The sequence below is a fragment of the Sodiomyces alkalinus genome (genome assembly GCF_003711515.1).
Source record: "Sodiomyces alkalinus F11 unplaced genomic scaffold SODALscaffold_1, whole genome shotgun sequence".
NCBI lineage: Eukaryota > Fungi > Ascomycota > Sordariomycetes > Glomerellales > Plectosphaerellaceae > Sodiomyces > Sodiomyces alkalinus.
This window is the reverse complement of record NW_021167079.1, coordinates 5,975,134-5,994,016: the sequence shown is the minus strand read 5'-3', so window position 1 is coordinate 5,994,016 and position 18,883 is coordinate 5,975,134. Positions and strand designations below refer to the sequence as shown.

The following is an 18,883-nucleotide window of genomic DNA, read 5'->3' as shown; positions in this document are numbered from 1 at the left end:
AAAGGGAGAGAGAGGAAGGCCGCCCCGTAGCTCTCGCATTGGAACTGTATTTGGTAATGACATGAACGTACCTTTGGAGAGAAACAGAAAAAAGTTGCCTTTTGCTTTGTTTTAGCTGCGATAGCTTCTCGATGGCCCGGTAATCAATCGACCCCAAAACACACCGACTCGAGGACAACTTGCTCGTTTCCACGACAGCGCCATCATTAAATAACCAAAAAATCATCAAAAATCATCAATTTACAACATTTGTATCTAAGAATCACCGATTATATGACTCCCGCTATTTTCGAAATGCCGTATAATACCCGGCGCAAGTCGCTCTCCCTGTCGTCACTTGGGATTCACGTCCCAGTCACTCACGCTGAACGAGCGGCGGCGGCAGCAGCAGCGGCAGCAGCAGCTGCTGCTGCTGCTGCTGCTTCTACCGGCGCCGCATCTCAAGGCCCCGATAAACCCATTTCCGGCTACTCCGCCCGTCCCGTTCCATCCGTCGCGTCGCCGACATGCCATCCAAACAAGAAGCAGAAGCGATCCCACAACAACAAAGACAGCAGAAGTCTGGCCACCCCTCCCGTCCATGCAGGCAGAGTGCGGCACCGGGAGGGTAATGTGGTAGTGAGCTTCGAGCACACGCCTCCGCCTTCTCCAAAAAGCCGGGACACGACGGTGGATGGCGAGAGACGTGAGCAAGTCGTCGGGAGGAGAATCGACCTGGAAGGCATCAACGACGAAATCGTTGGGGCTGTCATCGTACGGCTGGAAGATACGGCGAATAGACCGCATCTGATCAAGGAGCTTGCCGATGTTTTATCTCAGCAGCTCGTTAGCGTTCGACAGTGAGCCCTCTCCCTTCTGCCCCTTCGCGCACCGTGTTCCGCCTCGTTTCCAACTAACCCGGTTGATTTCAGTTCCGCCAATCCCTGCGCCATCGTGTCCTCTCGGCTCTCGTCGTATTTGAAGAGGACGTGCTGGAGTGCTCTAGCGCCCTGCCCGCTGGCGAAGGAACTCGAGCCATTGCATCCCCGCCGAACCTTCTACTACCTCACGACGCGGCCGCGCCTGCCGCTCCCCGCGCTTTACCAGAGCGTCCCTCGATCCGTCATCTCCCCATCAATATCCAGTTCCGAGTCGTCGTCTTCTGATGACGACAATGATGACCATATCGCGCGTCGGGAGCTCAGCCCTTCCCCCGAAGTTGATCTATCGCCGCCTCATTTCGATGACGCGGATGACGATGTTGTCATGCCGAGCACCCCGGTTGGCTCGTTGCCCAACACGATTCATGATCCGGAAGGCCAGCGGAATACCTCTCCACCCCTGGAGAAGGACGAGAGGGAGTTTACCCAGACGGCGGATGGACTGCAGAAGCGGAAACTCACGGGAGAAGTCCTGGCGGGTAGCAATGCAGAGCAGGGGCACTCGGAAGACCAGATCCGGGACGACATCTTTGATGATAGACAGGCTGGCATGGTCGGCACCACGGCATCGTTCAGCTTCATGACGAGTCCGGCTGTGCGCGCATGCTTCCCTCCGTCGAGTGCGAGGAAAGATCCCGAAGACAACAATTGGCTGAAACTCGGCAAGTTTTTCGAGTGGGATCACAGCCCGGAGGATATCGAACTCGACGAGCTAGACTGCTTGCTGGATGCGTGCTAAGAAAACAAAGGACAGAAGCCGAACGAGAAGAAAAAAGAAAAACGCATTCCGCGACCGGCGGATGGTTGGCGGAGTGTTATATGGAGCCGCCGTATGACGATGATACATGTTCTATTTTCATTTGATACGATATGCCACATAACCAGGGGGGGTATGGTTCTAAGTCGGTGTTGTACATCTTCTGGGAGGTCGATTAGGGGGATAGGAAACAAAAGGTAGGAGATGCAAAGCGACAAATGGCGTCCCAGGGTGCGGTGGATGGATGGGTGGGCATGATAGAAAGAAAGGCCGGGGGAAATGGAGAAACAAAACAAACCTCACTCAAAATTTGTTAATTTCGGTGTGGTTTTGCTGTCGCCGTTGTTATGTAGAAGAAGCAGCAGCAGCCAGTGAGCCAAATGGCCAACCAATTTCAAGTCAACTCTTAACATTATTTGCTCGTGTTGTGGCGGTAGAGGCGGTAGTGTTTGTGCCATGGATGCGGTCAACTGCCAGTTCCAACCAAACAGTTGTCCCCAGTTGTGTGATGAAGGGGCGTTCGACCCGGACAACCCGTAGGCCAGGTGTCTTCTCGGCGGCAGCCTCCACGATGCCGACGATGTCTCGGTTCCACCAGCAGCCGTACTTCTGGAAATGGGACGGGGCCGACCAGTCGAGCAGGGTGTTCACGATACCCCATCGCGCACGACCGTGCTCGATCAAGATGATCTTGCCGGTCCCGGGTTTGACCATGCCGGCCAGGTTCCGGATCACCTGTCCAGGATCCGCGACGCTGCAGAGCCCAAACGTCTGCACGACCGTGTCGTACTTTTCTTGGCCCCCTGTCAAGTCGGCGGCAGGGGGTGGTATGGTATGCTGTATGTCGCATTGGGCGAGCCTGAGTTTGCCGTCGAGGAACGAGAAGAACTTGAGCCCCTTTTTGTCTGCGCCCGTTCGCGGTTGCGTTGTGACGGCGGGGGTGACGCCGCGAAGCCCCGGAAGAGTACCGGGGAGCTTTTCGATGGCGACTTCAAGCATATCGGGGGAGACGTCCACCCCGGTGTAGGATAACATGGCCGGCGGCGATGTTGCTGTCTTGGAAACTGGCTCGCCGCCACGTCGGGATGATGGAAGGATCTTCCTCCAGTCGTAGAAGCTCATGTTTCGGCCCGTCCCCACAGCGACTTCGATGACGTGACCCGACACAGCTCGACCGAGGTCCTTGCGGAGTGAAGAAATGCCCATGGTTTTCTCCGACGCATCTAGGCATTGGTCAAACTGGCGCGCCGACTCCCGCGAGAACGCGGGTGGGCGTCCTGTGGGCGTAGCCTCATCTGCTGTTGACGATGACGATGTTGATGCTGATGACGACTGACGGGAGAGAGAGGACACCATCATGCTAAAGTAGACGCCGAAACCAAGTGCCACTAGCCCAGCCGCAAGCAAGGGGATTTTCCTCGCCCGAAATATGGCCTCGGCGGTGTCCGCGCCGCCCGATGATGTCGGCACATTTTTCTGCCTGACCCTGACCTCTCTATTAGTAGTGAACTGTACGGAAGAAAAGGACCCGGGACACATCTTCCGTTGCTAGACGAACTTGGAACCATGTTGGTTTATGGCATGTTGCTGAGCTCTGTGTGATTGAAGCCGAGATGGCGAAGCCCTGGAGGAATTGAACCTCCTTGATATTGAACTTCGATATGGGATCCCCCAGACTTTCAAACGTTCAAGTAAGGGACAAGACACAAGATTGTGCATTGTAGAACCAGAAAGAAACACCCCAGTCTATTTCATCGAGGAATAAAGCGTTCAAACAAATTTCTGATCGGCCGAGGGAAGCTCATATTCATACATAACTATGGAGTTGTCTTTGCGAGGCGGGAGGACAGTGAAGGGGACGGCGTTGACGGACCGGGTCACGTGATGGTAGAGCCCTGGGATTTTTTAGCACCTTACCAATTGTCAGAACACAAATAAGGTACGGAAGATTATGTATATATTTATCTAGGTAAGGTACCTTGAGTAAAGCTCGTAATAATTCACGGGGATATCTAACTATGAGGGAAAAACTAGGGGAAATAAGTATAGATATATAGGATCGAGGTACTCCACACGTCTGATATAATATGGTTTGTCACACCTCGATAAGGTGGCTATGGGCATCTGACATATTTCGTACCTCAAGGTAAAATGTCAATTACTCCTATACGAGTCCGTATACCACCATAAAACACTTCATGGACACTTTTCTCTAGATCCCTTGACCACGCTATTTATACATTAATCTACTTAGTCACTACACATTCATCCTTGTCCGCGCCAGCTTAGGAACCACCCAGTCCAAAACCATCTATAACCCAAATGGTCCGTTAACACCATCGCGAGAAAACGACTCCCAGAGCGATAACAAGGTAGACAGGAAAGGGCGAGAACCCATCAATTAGTGGGCATCCAGCTATCTCAAAGACCTCTCCTTCGGCACCAGCGAAGATAAAAGAGGGAGCGAATATCCATAGGGAAATTTAGTCTCTGAGGTTCTCAATTGCCCATCTCGCAGCTCAAGTGCGTTGCAGAATGGCATGGAACCTCTCGAGAACCTGAGTCCAAGTGCAAACCGTTAGCACAAGTCGCCAGCAGTGACAGAGGAGAAAGGGTAACGAACCTCTGGTGCAGCCTTCACAAAGGGAAGGTCGAAGAACATGTACTTCTCATTCTTGAGCAGTTCCAAGACGGTGATCATCAGACCCCATGGCTGGGGCCAGTATCCGATCAGCCTCTCCCACAGCACCCGCGTGATTTGCTGCCGAATCTCTGTTTCCTCCGGATCGTTCATGTCACGCCCAAAGATCTCAAGGAGAACTCTGCTAAAGTACGTCGTGTGGGCGTTGGGGAACCGCAGCTGATTGACCATGCTCACAATCAAATAATATCGAGGCTCGGGCGCAAGTTCATGGACCAGAAGAGAAATCGTGATGACGTCCGGAGATCGGGGATTGAACATGTCGCCGCCCTGTCCAGCCTGCTCCACGGCGTACTTGCCGATACAGAGAACCACTGCTTCAATGACAGGAAGATTGGCCCTGATCGGGACCAGACCGAACCCGGTCACACGGCCATCGTCCGACATCATCGCTCGAGAAATATGCGCCAGGCTGTCTTCCGAAGGGCCCGTTTGTAGCGCCTGGTCCACGGCATGCTGGATGCCGAAGTCTGCGAGCACAGACAGGATGTTCTCCACGGCGACCGGCGCCTCCCGCGCTTCTGCAAGTCGATCTGCCTGAAGACCGGGATACAGGGGGTCCGGCATCTTGGGGTTGGCTGCCGGGTTGGCGGCCAAGATCGCATTAATGAGCTGTTTGCAGTGCGGCGGCAGGCACATCGACAACTGATGGGAATACGCCGCGATGTACTCGGAAAAGTCATGTTGCAGAACCACCAGGAGCTTGAGCGTAGCCCGATACGCGTCACGAGCCACGCTGGTGGGCTCGGGAGATTTCAATTGCTCACCCACGAACTCGAGGAGAATGACGAGGAGTTTGTTGTAAGCAGCCCACCCCGCGCGCTGCTTCATCAGATTAGGAAGGAAAGCCCGGTGCTGGATGAGGGATAGCCAGCCGTAAACGAAACCAGGCAAGTGTAGGGGTCCAATGTCCGCTAGCCTTGATGCGAATCTCAGGAGCATATCAAAATGATCATTCTCTGGAATAAGTTCAGGGAGCGCATCGACCTCATGCAGTAGCACCGACAGCAGGCGATGGAAGACCCTCTGATTGAAATGCTCGGCGCGGTGCAGGTGGTGATGGGATAGAGTAAGAACCAGAAGCGCTAGAATCGAGTCAAGGAAGATCGGGGTACTGGTCGGATTGGTGCCGTTCTCTTCATGCAACTTGATGAGAACAGTGATGAACTTGGCGAGCGCGTCGGTCGCGAGGAAGGCATCCGTCACAGTCCCGGCTGTGTGCGCGACATGCTCGAACCTGTCGACCGACATATCGAGCGCGACTCTGATGAAGAGGAATAGATCGTCTTTGCTTCGCAAAACCCCGGCTGCCTTGATCTGCACGATAAAAAGCGGCGCAAAGTCTGCGGGAGCATTGGGGTTGTTGCACAGATGCATCCATTCATCGAACACGTACTCCATCTGGTCTTGCTGGTGTGTAGTGGCGCCGTCCACGGCCCCCGGTCGAACAATCCCCTGGTCCGAAAGTTTAGCCTTCAGCCGCTGCCCAACGGTCGACGTCGGATCATCGCGAATCCACGCCCATGCCGCGTCAAGACTCCGGACGAAATCGCCGTACAATGCCGACGGGCGGCTGCCAAGCAGAGCTAGGTCCAGCATCTGCTCCAGGAACTCCAAGGAGCCCTCCTTTCGCTGCTGCAATGTCTTGGCCATGGCCATGTCAATGTTCACCCAGTCCAGCAAGTCTGTCTTGAGCAGAGCCGCGAGAAGCGGCAAGCGAAGGAAGCTAGTGCCCGGCTGCTGCAAAAACAGCGACGCAACCCGGTTGTTGAGCGCGGGACCGGATATCTTTCTTAGCGTCTCCAGCACGTGAACCAGGCATTCAAGAGCCAGGTTGTCATCCACTTGGCTGAAAATGAGCTGAATGATCTGCTCCGCGGCGTATATGGCGAACTCCTCGGACGTCTGAGACGTCTTGATCATGTGTTGGACCAAGGCATCCACGACATCTAACAAGGGATGAGGCCTTGGAAGGTCGGCGAAGTGTTCCTCGCGAGACTCGGTCGCCACCCGCTGCAGCTCGATAAGAAGCTTCTGGACTCGCTCGAACAACGCTCGGCCATCCACCTGGAACGCAGGCGGTCTGCCGTTGGCCACGGCGGGAGCGTGGAGAGAGGTGTAAGCCTGCAAGTGCGAACTCGGCGGTTGGACAACGGGCGTTTCCGCTGGCGTGGGGATATTAGGCAACGAGCTAAACTGTTCGGACAGGACCTCATTGGCAATGGACCGAGTTGTGTCCGAAGCCGAAGGCGCATGGGCTGCTGTGATAGTCGTGCTGGTACGGGGTTGACGGGCGAAGTCTTCGTAGATCGCCATCTGCTCGGAATTGAGTCCACTGAGGCTCGGTGACAGCTTGAACGGGTTGGGTATTGTCCACGCCCATCGGCTGAGGGCAGGATCCACATAAGGCTCGTTCGGTCTCTGAGCCCGATGGCGGCGCCGGGCCTCCAGTTCCGGCTCGATCATATCTTCGATTTCCGGGACAGCCCGTTCCTCGGCCTGCTTTTCGATGATGCTGCAAGCGAGATCCAGATTGGAATTGACACACATGATGATTGTTCCCTCGGGCAGCCCCTGTGGCAGATCGTTGGAAAGATTGCGCATGTAGTTGGTGAAGTTGCCCCGCAGGGGTTCCTTGGATGTGACAAGGGCCAAGCTTCCGGCGGTCGCCTTCACCATGTTGATAGCGGACGTACGAATCCTGTTCTCGTCGGGCTCCGTGGCAAAGTCTTTGCGGATCATTTCGCGCGTGGAGATGGCAGCGATGGTGACGGACCGGTCGACCACAGGTTGTATGATGTCCTGAAGGGCCCGCGAGAGAGCACTGCGCACAATATCGTGTAGCCGTGTCGAAGAAACAACCATCTCATTGGTCGGAGGAATCTGTATCATCGGGCCTAGGTCAGGGATCGATGGAACAATGGCTTGTGGCGAAAGACCCGTGCCGACACCGGCCCCCATGCCATTGAGAGAAACCCGCTCGAAGGCCTCCAAACTGTCGTGGGCCAACGTGTCTACCTGGCTTTCAAGCCCAACCCGGTTCAGGATCTCACCCGAGGGCTTGATACTCTTATGATCAAGGCTGAGACCCTTGCAGAGGACCTCGATCTCGAACTTGAGATTGAGCTTGAGCTCGGCATGATGATACAGCTCAATGAGAAGGTGAATGATGTCCATGAGCCAGGGATTCGGGGGCCGGAAGACAGTGGAGAGTGCACCCTGTATAAGAACCTTGCAGACAAAAGGGAGGACGACTACCAGTCTCTTTGTGTCGTGTGCCTCGATGAGAAGCTCCTTGAAGGCAATGTTCTTATGCTTGATGGGCTTGTCTCTTGCCAAGGTGAGCAAACCGAGCCAACCGCCTAAATTTTTGAGATGTGAACGTTCCGTGGGACTGGAAACCGTAGCCTCCGAATCGAGCATACGAGCGACGCTCAGGTACGTTTCTCTGAGTACTTCCCACCAGAGAATCTTGTCGTCGAAGGACTTGACCAATTCCAAGTAAACCTGGTGGTAATTCGGCTGCATCTTGGCGCGTTCTGCGACCAAATGACTTGCAAACCATTGCTGATGGCGTTCGTCCAGCATATCCCGGAGTTCGATGCACATGGACTGCAGCGTCGTCTCCGTGAGGTTGTTCAGCACGAACTGGATCTTTCCCCGGGTCTCATCCGGTGGTTCTTCGAATTCAACGCCCGGGAATGGATCGTCTGCACTGATCGACGAGAAGGGCGCGGTTTGGCGTTCAGCAAGTCGGGACTCCTCTGGGTTCCCGTTGGCGGTAAGTTCGTGACTGAGAGACGGGCCTCTTGGGGAAGGGTCAACGCCGTTACGGGGTTGTGAATGCTCTGCTTCGTGCTCTCGAACCACATCTTCGGCTCTCTTCCAGGCTTCCGTCCCATGCAAGCCGGGAATTTGCAACAGCTGCTTGCAGAAGCCAGGCCATTCCTTGAATCGAGAAAACAGTTGCATGAGTGCCTGCAGACCGAATTTGTACATGGAGGCTTCTGGAGAATGGTCCCGGACGGCTTCAAGTATCATGCCGAGCCCTACTTTGAGAGGCAAGTCGGCAATGAGTTTATGCAAAATGATGCCTCCAAAAAGCACTGCTGTTGTCGCAAGCGCCTCGAGAGGATAATCCACGTAGTGCGAGTATTCGTCGAATAAGCCATGTATCATGCAGGCGAAGACATCCTGGTCGAGTGGATCGCGAGAGTGCTTGTATCGGCGGAGGATGTCGACAATATGCCGAACTTGAAGCTCGTCCCCGTACATCTTCTTGTAATGTTCCTCCATCTTGTTGTTCGCAGCTGGAGGAAGGGCATTCCCCTCCCGACCATTCGCATCTATGATGTCGTCGAAGCCCTCACCGTAATTGATCAGCCTCGGATACACCGTGATACATGAACGCTGGACATGGATCAGATCGGGGACCGGGGCTTTCGGCATGAACTCCTCCAGGGTTTGCAGAAGAACTGATACCGTCTTGACCTGCAGCGTCGTAGTCTTGGCGATAGGTTGTCCATCTGTCGGTGGGCGCTGATACTGAGACTCAAGACTCGTCTTGATCGCCAGGAACTGGTGAATCGAGCGAGCCACTTCATTCGCTCGATCGGATTGCTGGCGAGACAGCTGTACGAGATCCAGATATCCTTCGGCGTGTGCGAGGGCTGCGAGATCCAGGCCAAAGCCGCTTGTTAGAGAGACGAGATCATCGAGCCACTTGTGCTTCACCGCATGCTCGAAAACGAGCGGCAAGTCGGTTGGCTTGACAACGTGCGCGTCGATGAGCCTCTGCGTCACCCACTCTCTGTCCTTCTTCCACAAGCTGTCTAGAACGAAATCATAATCTGGGGATCTCTTGTAGAGAAAATTGTCGAAGAGGGAATTCAGAGTCTCCATAGCCATCGGAGGCCAAGGCTTGGGAACACCGAAAGCCGAGACAACAAAGATGTCCAAGTTGGGGACCACGACCTCTTGGAAGAGACGTTTCGCTTCGATGCTCTGGGAAGCATGTACCGAGTGCAGGGCCACGTGGAATACAGCGGCGAGGGCGGCGACCGAGACAAGAGGATGCTTTACCGCAAATGCAGCCCTCTCTTGGACCTCAGGAGGGCTGTCTTCATACGCGTCGAGAGTCAGAGTCGGGCGAAGACCGGGTATCGTGCTCGCATCAAGCTGGTCGGGGCTTAGAGAAGCAAAAGCACAGATAAACGAAAGCTGTGCCTCTGGGTTTTCCCAGTTTCCGCCCCAAAGTTGCTCAATGTTAAAAGTTACTGGGTCGTCGCGGGCAATGGGAAGAAGTGCATTGTAGAGGCGCAAGAACTGCGGCGAGGAAATCCGTGCCGACCGCTGATCAAAGTAAGACACAACGTCCTGCCACCTGAACGTAGCAGGAAGTACCCGGCGCAGAGCAGCAGTCAAGGTAGCTGGGTCGAATTGCGGAATTTGGCTGATTGCGGAGTAGGTAAGTGCAATAGACACCTGTTCTTCGTTTAATTGGACGTGATTGGGTCGGTTCTGCAGATACAAAAAGCAGGTGTCTTCGTCTCTGGTGAAGGCACCGCCAACTCGCTGCATGTAGAGAGCAAGAGCATTCGGGGGCTTGTCAGCAAGAACCCTGACGAGGTCCAAGGCGGCAAGTACTTCCGAAGGTGGAGGGACTTGATCTCCATTCCATCGCGCTTGGACTTTGTACGCGAGCTCTGCTTTGGACGCTGCATTAAAGTTCGGGGGCTGATGCTGGATGAATCGGTCGACAATAGCAGCGATGAAACTGTCCTCCAGATCGGCGTGATCCTCCACGTCCGGGCGGCCCAAGATGTTCACGAAGGAAGGGAAGTTGGTGGAGAGTATGGCATCAGCTAACGATGAGATTAACATTAGCAACAGAAAAAGGTGAACTACTCATATTCGACTGGTGAGTATTGAGCCACCCACCTTTGGTCTTCAAGTCAGACCTTGACCCAAGTTTGAAAGCTAGTGCCAGTATAGTCTTTTCGAGAGCATCGAGCTTGAAATGTTCCATGAAAGTCGAGAGATCGAAGTCACGAAATATGTCCTCAGTGCCCGTTTCGATGGACTCGGCTATCTTCGTGGCCTGGTGGATATCATGGGCGATCTTTCGCATTTCCGCGACAAGGAGATGATAGTTTCCAGGGTTGGAAACAGGCCTCGTCAAGGACGGGAAAATTTGGCCCGCATTGCCGGCAACGAGGCGCGTGAAGTATTTCGAGAAGACTTCCATGCCGTGATCATCGAGAAGCTAACGACCAGGCGACAGCTTAGCGAGAGCGAGCTCACGATGGAACGGATATTAGCCATGCACATACCTTTTTGAGTTGATCTACCTGGGCTTCCCGTTTTGCGTGGTCGTTATTCTCTTTGATGGTGCTTAAGAGAAGATAGACCTGAGCCACAACAATCTTGGTCAAGGGACTATTGCCGGTCGGGCTGTTTGTACTGGGGCTTGTGCCTGCACTCAATGGACCTGCTTGCGATGGGTTGGGCGAGTGGCCGATTCCAGTCTGCAAATTCTGTGCAGGATTTGGTGAGAAAGACCCCGCTCTTGAAGGCGGCACCATGGGGTTGGTAGTCTAGGGCAGGACTCGCGAGGCAGGCGGAGCGTCTGTTCGAAAATGAACAGAGCAGCTTCCCCGTTTGTAGCCAACCTGACCGAACTGGCTAAGCAGGGGACGGACAGAAACGAACCGCCGAAAACGAGGTTAGGCGCCTAAGTATGAGTATGGGATGGCTCGTGCAGCTGATCGGAGAGACGTATTTAGCGTAAGCAGATTCCGTTCGTGCAAAGGCGTTGCGACGCGTCGCTGGAGATGTCGGCACTTCGTTGTCCTGACCGAGGCACAGACAGGGCTAGCAGAGGTGGCTGAAGAATGTACGATCGATGTCAGCGAGCACAGTCTGTCGTCCTTCGACGCGTCAAGGTGATATGTCGCTCAGATAGAAAATGGACAGTGCTCCCTAAGAGAAAAGGGTCTTCTGGTGAGCTGTAACCCCACTATATTCGCAAGGTCGAAGTCGTCGTGATGTCTGGTGGGTGGAGAGGTGGTCAGAGGAAGGAGAAATTGGTCACCAGGGAAAGAGCCAGAGAGAGTTTGGAGGCCACGGCAGCTGGGGTAGACTACTTCTGTGGGTCAGGCTCGAGAGGTACTTCGTACGAAGTATTCGGACTGCCACTTATTAACTTGCGGAGGACTTACCTAGCATGTCCCTAGGGTACCCCGTGGAGTAGCTTGTGATATCACGTGACTATATCTCTACGTATAGGTACCTTATATCATCTGACAACTTTACGAAGTATCTTACCACATAAAATCAGCACCACGGATTTACTTTGCGACAGACTCAACCTACCACAAAGTACAGGATACTTTATAGTCAAGTTAGATACCCTACCTGAGGTAGGTACCTAGGTAGGGTGCTGGCAACGTCTTGGCCGCATAAGGTGCACAGATTTCTTTCCTGGTAGCCTAACCAAAAGTTTCTGTGCATTTTTGAGCACCCGAAGAGGTACGAGCATTCAACCGATAGATGGTGTGTCAATACCTTGCTAAGGCGTTGCGGTGGGAGGTTTGATGCATCACCTTCACAAGTGAACCTCCGAGAAAGTATTGTAAGTAATGCGAAATAGTACCAGGTAGGTATCAATACTTTCCGCGCTGCTGTGCTTGACGGGCTGGGATTTGCAGGGGTATACGGAGGTACGGAGGATGCCCAACTGCATGGTCATCACGTGTGTCTCTGTCCAATGTACAGTAATCATATCCACAGAAACTCGATTGTTGCTGTGGCAACGACGGTTCGTTAAGTGTAAATGCGATTACGATGCATCAGTACTTGCCAACCTAAAGTGTCTGTTCTTTCCCCATCTGTCATACTTCACGAGTCACCGTGTCTTAGAGCCCTTTATTCCGTCTATTGCATCTTTTAACTGCGCTGGCGCCACACAACACATTCCGAGATATCTGGCCGGCTTCTTCATTCCCGGAGCTGAGAACTTCCAACGCTCGTCAGTATGGCGGTTCTCTCAGCGGAAGGCCCAGCGATTTCTATGTCCTGTATGCGGCCTCCCCATCAATAATTTAGGGTTTGGGAGAAAGCTAACTTCCAAAGTTGCCAACAACTTCTGGGGCAAGGACGATGCTGGTGTTGGGCCCCTGTTGGAGCGTATGCAGGCAGCCAAACAGACGTGTGATGAGCTCAAGTCTTTTTACAGTGGTCCGTCTATATTGCCCTTTGATAAGCCTAACGTGGACTGACAGTTTTACCATAGCACGCGCCTCTCTAGAAGACGAATATGCGCGTAAAATACTCTCGTTGTGTCGCAAGCCGCTCGGATCGCAGGAGATGGGGAGTCTTAGAACATCGCTTGATACGGTTCGCGGCGAGCTCGAAGCCATGGGAAGACAACATCAGAGCATTGCCGCGCAGATGAAAACCGAGCTTGAGGAACCCCTTGCAGCATTTGCAGGAGGGATGAAGGAGCGTCGAAAGATAGTCCAAAACGGCATCGAAAAGCTTCTCAAGACGAAGATACAGCAGACACAACAGGTGAACAAGGTCAGTAATGGTAACTTCACAGTCATTTTTGGGGGCAGCCTCTAATCTTTGGTGCGAGACAGACACGCGATCGCTACGAGCAGGAATGCCTGAAGATCAAGGGGTACCTTGCCCAAGGCCATATGGTGATGGGTCAAGAGGAGCGAAAGAACAAAGCCAAGCTTGAGAAAACACAAATCAGCGTCGCCACATCAAACACGGAATACGAGCACGCCGTCAAAGCACTCGAGGACACGACGGTGAGATGGAACAGGGAATGGAAAGCGGCAGCAGACAAGTTCCAGGATCTGGAAGAGGAGCGCCTGGACTTCACAAAAAGCAGCTTGTGGCAGTTTGCAAACATCGCTTCCACTGTTTGTGTTAGCGACGATGCTTCGTGCGAAAAGATACGTCTCTCCCTGGAAAAGATGGACGTTGAAGACGACATCGCCAACTTCATCAACGAGAAAGGCACAGGGCAGGAAATTCCAGATCCGCCGAAGTATATTAACTTCTGTCGGGGAGACGTCGCCGACAGTCAATCGGAGGCATCTGAGGATGATAGCTACTCGGTTGCGCAGTTTCCCAGGAGCATCAATCCAGCATTCAGATCTTCCTCGCCCCAGCCGTCAACATACGAGTCTCACCATGACCCGAACTCCAGTCTCGCTCGGGACTTGGGCCATAGGGAGGCACCCCAACCCAGTCGAGACTCTGGCTTTGTTCCGAGAATGATGCCCCAACCGGCGGCGGGCGAACGAGAGACGTATCCATCGAGTCGAGAAGCCAGCGTTGCGCCGAGAATGATGCCACAACCAGCAGCCAGCCAGCGGGACTCGCACCAGTCCAGTCGAGAATCGAGTTTTACGCCCAGAATGATGCCACAGGTAGCAGCCGGTCAACGGGAGATGCAACAACAACAACCCCATCGAGAAGCCAATCTGGCGCCCAGAATGATGCCGCAAGTAGCAGCCGACCAACGGGAGGCGCACCAATCCAGTCGCGAAGCGAGTCTTACGCCGAGGATGATGCAACAACTACCGGCCAGCCAACGAGAGCCACAGCAGTACGGTCAAGAAGCCAGTCTTGCGCCGAGGATGATGCAACGGCCACCGACCGGTCAACGAGAGACACAACAATACGGCCAAGAAGCCAGTCTTGCGCCGAGGATGATGCAACAACCAGTGGCCAGCCAACGAGAGGCACAACAATACAGTCAAGACTCTATTAATGCGGCGAGAAAGATGCCTCAGTCAGAGGTCGGTCAACGACCCGGCTATGGAGATATGCCTCAACATCTGGCCCAGAGAAGACAGCCACAACCGCCACCCCCCACAATTCCCCCTACCAGCTCTCTGGCCCAGGTTCCTCACGATCCCTATCCTCTCGACGGCATGACAATGCTTTGCAGAACCGGACCACCTTCAGAACGCAGTTCTCAGGCTCCTTCGGCACGACCGTCGAGTCGAGATTCGCACAGCGATTACAGCAACCCCACGTCCATGTCTAGCCAAGAATTGCCAAGCGGAAAGGTTTCACCGGCTAAGCCAGATAAACAAGATCAGCCAGTCGAGGTGGTGCAGGAGAGGCGGGTTCTGAAGAAGAAGAGCAGTCTTTTTAAGAACAGTCCATTCCGCAGAAAGAGTTTCAAGGAAACCAACACAAGCGACTCCAGCTCAAACAGGAATACATGGCATGCCTCGTCGGTTGCAAGTCAAAGTACCCCGACTCGACGACCACAGTTATATTCTCAGCAGCAGGCATCGAGAAGCACTCCTAAGCGAGCCACGCCCAGCCCCGAGCCGATTGAGGCCAACGCCACCCTGGCCCTTAACGTCGGTCAAAATGTTTTCCCAGTCAGCAACCCAGATACTGAGGGGAAGCAGGAGGCCAACCCGGCAGAAGATATTGATGACACTGACCCTATCGCATTGGCCCTGGCCGAACTCAGGGGTGTCGAGAAAACCGGTAAACAGGCAGCGGGCAGGGTGTCCGCAGATCGGTATCACGGCATCGCAACGCCCGCTCCTAGCGCAGCCATTGAGCCACTCTCTCGACCAGTAGTGCCTGCCGTGGGAAGCAACAGCGCAGCGGGAGCGGGCCTAAGGGGGACCCCGCCTCCATTATATGATAACCAGGTGCAGAGATTGGGCGTCCCGCCCCAGGCAGTGACAGCCAAGGCGATGAAAGAGACGTCGCGGAAATTTGCGGACCAGACACGAAACATTTTTGGCTCTGGGAATCCGGGAGGAGCTGGGACGCAGCCGAGTTCTTCAGCATCTCGGCCGGGTACCAGGGGAAGTGATCGTCCTAGGGCAGCTTCGCCTGCTCTCACGCGTAGCGTCTCACCGAGACCTGCCCCGAGGGAAGATGTGCGAAGCAGTCACCGGTCTGCTTCTCCTAACCCACACCCCGGGACCACGAGGTCGTCGAGACCGAGTTATGAGAGATCGCCCAGGCAGAGCTTTGTCCGCCAGAGCCCGGCTAGTGACATGCCTAGGGGCGCTTCACCTTCACCTTACGGCGAATATGGAAGATCCAACGGGGGGGTCAGCCCAGCCGACATGGCCGTTCAGCTAGCCCCGGTCGGGGATGATTTTTATGGTTCACAACGCGGCCGAGCTGCCAGCCGCCCAGGGACAAGCATGAGCAATCGAGCCATGGGCCTGTACGACGGTGGCATCCCGGCACAAAGTGGATCCAGGCAACGCAGCAAGAGTGTTGCCGATCCATCCCGACAGTATACGCGAGACGGCCGTCCTATTTTGCATTTTGGTAAGATCCCTTCAATTCCCTCCCCCCTTTTGCCTTCATCTGAACGCCCCGTGTTAATGACAGCGGACAGCGAGAGCGATGTACATGTACCAAGCTGCTATACCTGAGGAGCTTGGTTTCTCCAAAGGGGACATACTTGCTGTGTTGAGGCATCAAGACGACGGGTGGTGGGAGGCTGAGATACAAGGAGGCAATGGACGCATTGGGCTGGTTCCGAGCAATTACCTGCAACCTTGCTGAGTGGGACTTTTCACTTTGTGTATGAAGAATAAGACTGGGTGATTTATTATATATGTAGAATCTGGCGAAGAATCAGTAGCGAGTTGTTACCAGGTAAGGTACGTATGGAAATAGGCAAACAAGGGAATTCTGAGTACCCGTAATTTGGAGCTTTGGATAAGGTACCTGAGGTCAAGAGACCTGACCGTGAGGCTCGCTATACTACTTCGTTCTCCGTACACCACACAGTACGACGGCGCCTCCGTACGGAGGGAGGTACGTCGACCATTTATAGGGGTCCGGTACTAATCCACCGTACATACTCATGGAGCTATATACTGTGTAGTTCACAGGCCAGCCGTACCCAGAATGGTCGGCCGGGTTACACTTGGAACGTCATCGGTTATCAACCAGGGGAGCCCCATCTCACCTCATACCAAATACCAATATTTCGACATAACAACTAAGGTAGACTAATCAGTCCCACGAGTTAATGTGGTTTCTTAATAACCGCAGATGGGTGCAGACCAGTAGTACCACCTTCCATACGAGTACTCGCTAATTAGTACGGAGTACATCGCGCCCGTGAAGGGTCGAGGTAGGTTTGGAAGGGAACGCGGGAGAACTGATCTTTCGTGTTTCAATCAGCTGAACCCCCAGCATAGGTCCTCTGATCTCAATGCCATTATAGACCGAGGCCTCTCCCTCTCTACTGTATTCGTCAGTTAGCGCGCTTCCGCCTCGGCAGCTGTCTTGGTTCGCGTCGCCCTCCCCTGAATCAAACACGGTACCAGACCGGACCGGCATGCAAGGGTTGAGAACTTGAGATACGCTCTCTGATACGACGGACGAGATTCTCGTCCAGCTGGTTATATCCACGAGTATTACCGGAAACAAAGAAACAGAAGCAATCAACGGCGGCCATTACCGCCTGGGTGAACGAATTCAAAATGGTATACTTGATGTTCTCATTTTGCCATTTAATGCAAACCAGTCATTGACGATGTTGCCTAGGAGTCCGCCGAGATGATGTATCGTGCTGCCACCTCTAAGAGCATGCATCGTATACTCATATATATCAGCCTCCTTCTGGCAGCATCAATTCCTCTGCTGGTTGTGGCCATCATATCTACTCTGTCATTCTACCACAACTATCTACCAGACCAGGTGTTTTCCACCCCAGTGTACCTCCAATACGGGTGAGTAAAGCATGACAGCTTCCCTGGCGATAGCCATGTTCGAATGGTTCATTCTGATCTGAGTCTTATCATGTGCACCTGCAGTATTGGTGCCCATCCGTTTGGCACCGCATCCCTGACTGAGGCCAATTTGAAAACGCATCAAGCATATGATATCGCCGTGGTTTTGAGCGTGCCTCAATCCCCCGCCAACGCTGACCGAGGGAACTTCATGGTCACTCTCCACCTCCTTGGGCCGGGATTGCCATCGTCTGGCAACGAACTACATTACCTCCTGGACCTGGAGAGCCTGCATCGCGAAAAGAAGATACGGTTTAGTTCCAGTCGTCCTGCTTTGCTGCCGTATCGAGATCCTCTCGTGTCACTAGCGTCGCGCCTCCTTTTCCTGGGCTACCATCTACTGGTGCCCGAGTCCCAAGCGTTGACCGTGAGGATACCAATGGGCGAGCAGGTAGAACTGGCTACGCAATATTCCGAGATGCCAGTGTTGGCGTACCTAGAGATCAATGCCGGGCAAATTCTCCAGACCTACGATGCTTCGATCGTCATGACCGCCCAGCTGCGCGGCTTGCGCTGGTTGATGTACCAATACCGACTTCCCGTTTTCATCTTAGCCACTCTCCTCTTTTGGGCGGCTGAAATGTTATTCATGATTGCAGCATGGGCGACATGGTCCGCCAGGGCAAGCGCCTCGTCTGGTACACAGACGAGAGGATCTGCATCACCAGAGACTGCCGCAGCTGTTAAGCGCGACGAGGCAGGCTTGGATGAGTTTTCTAGCACGGCGACAACGACTTTGCCGGCATATAGCATTCGGGAAAACCCAGAGCACGAGTTGCATAACCGCGAATGGGCACCGGATAATGAACAGGATCATGCCTCACCTGCCCGTCCCGGGGGTGGTGTCGATGAACTCGAAAGCGATGTGCGGTGGGTTAGGGATGATATTGGCGTTGGCAAGGGCGCAAGCGATATGGGGAGTGTACGGCGTCGGTCATCCCATCGTCGGCTGACGTGACAGTGAGACGACGAGGCTCCGCACGTGTGCCGTTGACGTGGAACCTGGGCTCATCCGCAGGACATATACCGAAAGCGAAAGTTTATATTCCGAGCGGTATAGTGCACTTCGAAGGGCTAGAGACGGGACCCCGACATGAGAGGCATGTGACTTAAGTAGGAAATTCGAATGGCAGTTAGCCCCGGCCATTAAGGAGTACTGTACGTAAAGGAGGCCGGGGGAAGGTAGGAAAACGGGAAAACGGGCATACAGGAATACGGGAATACGACTCGAAGAAAGACATTCTGGACTCTCCAACGGTGCGGTGCAACATGAAAAGACATCGGTTGGGTTAGGTATGGTTTTTGACAATGTGACCATAGTTTAATAGTCTGACCACCCGCACCCTACTCAATAATAAATAACAATCCTAGGTGCATCCCGTATCGATGGCACGACGGCATAGGACGACCAGGGGAGTATGCCGTCATCAACACGGGCTTGCTACCCTATTCCAAGCCTCTTTTCCGTCGAGCAATAAATAAAAGGTACGTCTGATGCCTGAATCCCCAGCCTGGGAGACAAGATTAGGTTCCGCAACTGTTAGAGATACCCTCACCACGTCCTTAGCAAAGACCATCTATCGCCCAGCGACCATACATATATTCTTTCAAGGGGTAGGCAAGTTAAGCACTCTGATATTTCGGGTAAGCACCTTAGTCAACTTAAATGAAAGCCAATCTTATTCTTATGTTG

General features: G+C 53.8%; 5 protein-coding genes across 5 annotated transcripts; 3 read left to right on the top strand and 2 right to left on the bottom strand.

Annotated features, from left to right (window-relative positions):
- Positions 1 to 122: 122 nt before the first annotated feature.
- SODALDRAFT_327541 (hypothetical protein) lies at positions 123 to 2,075 on the top strand. Its single transcript, XM_028610458.1, has 2 exons — positions 123 to 839; positions 912 to 2,075. Exons 1-2 carry the CDS (start codon positions 295 to 297, stop codon positions 1,657 to 1,659), a joined length of 1,293 nt encoding a protein of 430 aa, XP_028471156.1. The 5' UTR covers positions 123 to 294; the 3' UTR covers positions 1,660 to 2,075.
- Position 2,076: 1 nt separating this feature from the next.
- SODALDRAFT_355554 (hypothetical protein) lies at positions 2,077 to 3,877 on the bottom strand (the record flags this gene model as incomplete). The annotated part of the gene is made up of 4 exons (XM_028613826.1): positions 2,077 to 3,153; positions 3,236 to 3,353; positions 3,491 to 3,572; positions 3,871 to 3,877. The coding sequence occupies 4 exons, from the start codon at positions 3,875 to 3,877 to the stop codon at positions 2,077 to 2,079; spliced, it is 1,284 nt and encodes a 427-aa protein (XP_028471155.1).
- A 378-nt stretch (positions 3,878 to 4,255) lies between these two features.
- SODALDRAFT_269451 (Not1-domain-containing protein) lies at positions 4,256 to 10,962 on the bottom strand (the record flags this gene model as incomplete). The annotated part of the gene is made up of 3 exons (XM_028607660.1): positions 4,256 to 10,242; positions 10,319 to 10,643; positions 10,711 to 10,962. The coding sequence occupies 3 exons, from the start codon at positions 10,960 to 10,962 to the stop codon at positions 4,256 to 4,258; spliced, it is 6,564 nt and encodes a 2,187-aa protein (XP_028471154.1).
- Positions 10,963 to 12,222: 1,260 nt separating this feature from the next.
- SODALDRAFT_342398 (hypothetical protein) lies at positions 12,223 to 16,102 on the top strand. The gene is made up of 5 exons (XM_028613085.1): positions 12,223 to 12,456; positions 12,512 to 12,616; positions 12,672 to 12,958; positions 13,021 to 15,712; positions 15,783 to 16,102. Exons 1-5 carry the CDS (start codon positions 12,414 to 12,416, stop codon positions 15,950 to 15,952), a joined length of 3,297 nt encoding a protein of 1,098 aa, XP_028471153.1. The 5' UTR covers positions 12,223 to 12,413; the 3' UTR covers positions 15,953 to 16,102.
- An 818-nt stretch (positions 16,103 to 16,920) lies between these two features.
- SODALDRAFT_36941 (hypothetical protein) lies at positions 16,921 to 18,416 on the top strand. Its single transcript, XM_028614655.1, has 2 exons — positions 16,921 to 17,130; positions 17,277 to 18,416. Exon 2 carries the CDS (start codon positions 17,342 to 17,344, stop codon positions 18,146 to 18,148), a length of 807 nt encoding a protein of 268 aa, XP_028471152.1. The 5' UTR covers positions 16,921 to 17,130; positions 17,277 to 17,341; the 3' UTR covers positions 18,149 to 18,416.
- The last annotated feature ends 467 nt before the right edge of the window (positions 18,417 to 18,883 follow it).

Bases quoted from the DNA above. Each gene is read 5' to 3' on its own strand.
- SODALDRAFT_327541 (XM_028610458.1), top strand. From the start codon at position 295: ATGCCGTATAATACCCGGCGCAAGTCGCTCTCCCTGTCGTCACTTGGG. The intron at 840-911 runs GTGAGCCCTCTC...GGTTGATTTCAG, and splicing joins CAGCTCGTTAGCGTTCGACA to TTCCGCCAATCCCTGCGCCA.
- SODALDRAFT_342398 (XM_028613085.1), top strand. From the start codon at position 12,414: ATGGCGGTTCTCTCAGCGGAAGGCCCAGCGATTTCTATGTCCT. The intron at 12,457-12,511 runs GTATGCGGCCTC...TAACTTCCAAAG, and splicing joins CCCAGCGATTTCTATGTCCT to TTGCCAACAACTTCTGGGGC. The intron at 12,617-12,671 runs GTCCGTCTATAT...GTTTTACCATAG, and splicing joins GCTCAAGTCTTTTTACAGTG to CACGCGCCTCTCTAGAAGAC.
- SODALDRAFT_36941 (XM_028614655.1), top strand. From the start codon at position 17,342: ATGGTCACTCTCCACCTCCTTGGGCCGGGATTGCCATCGTCTGGCAAC.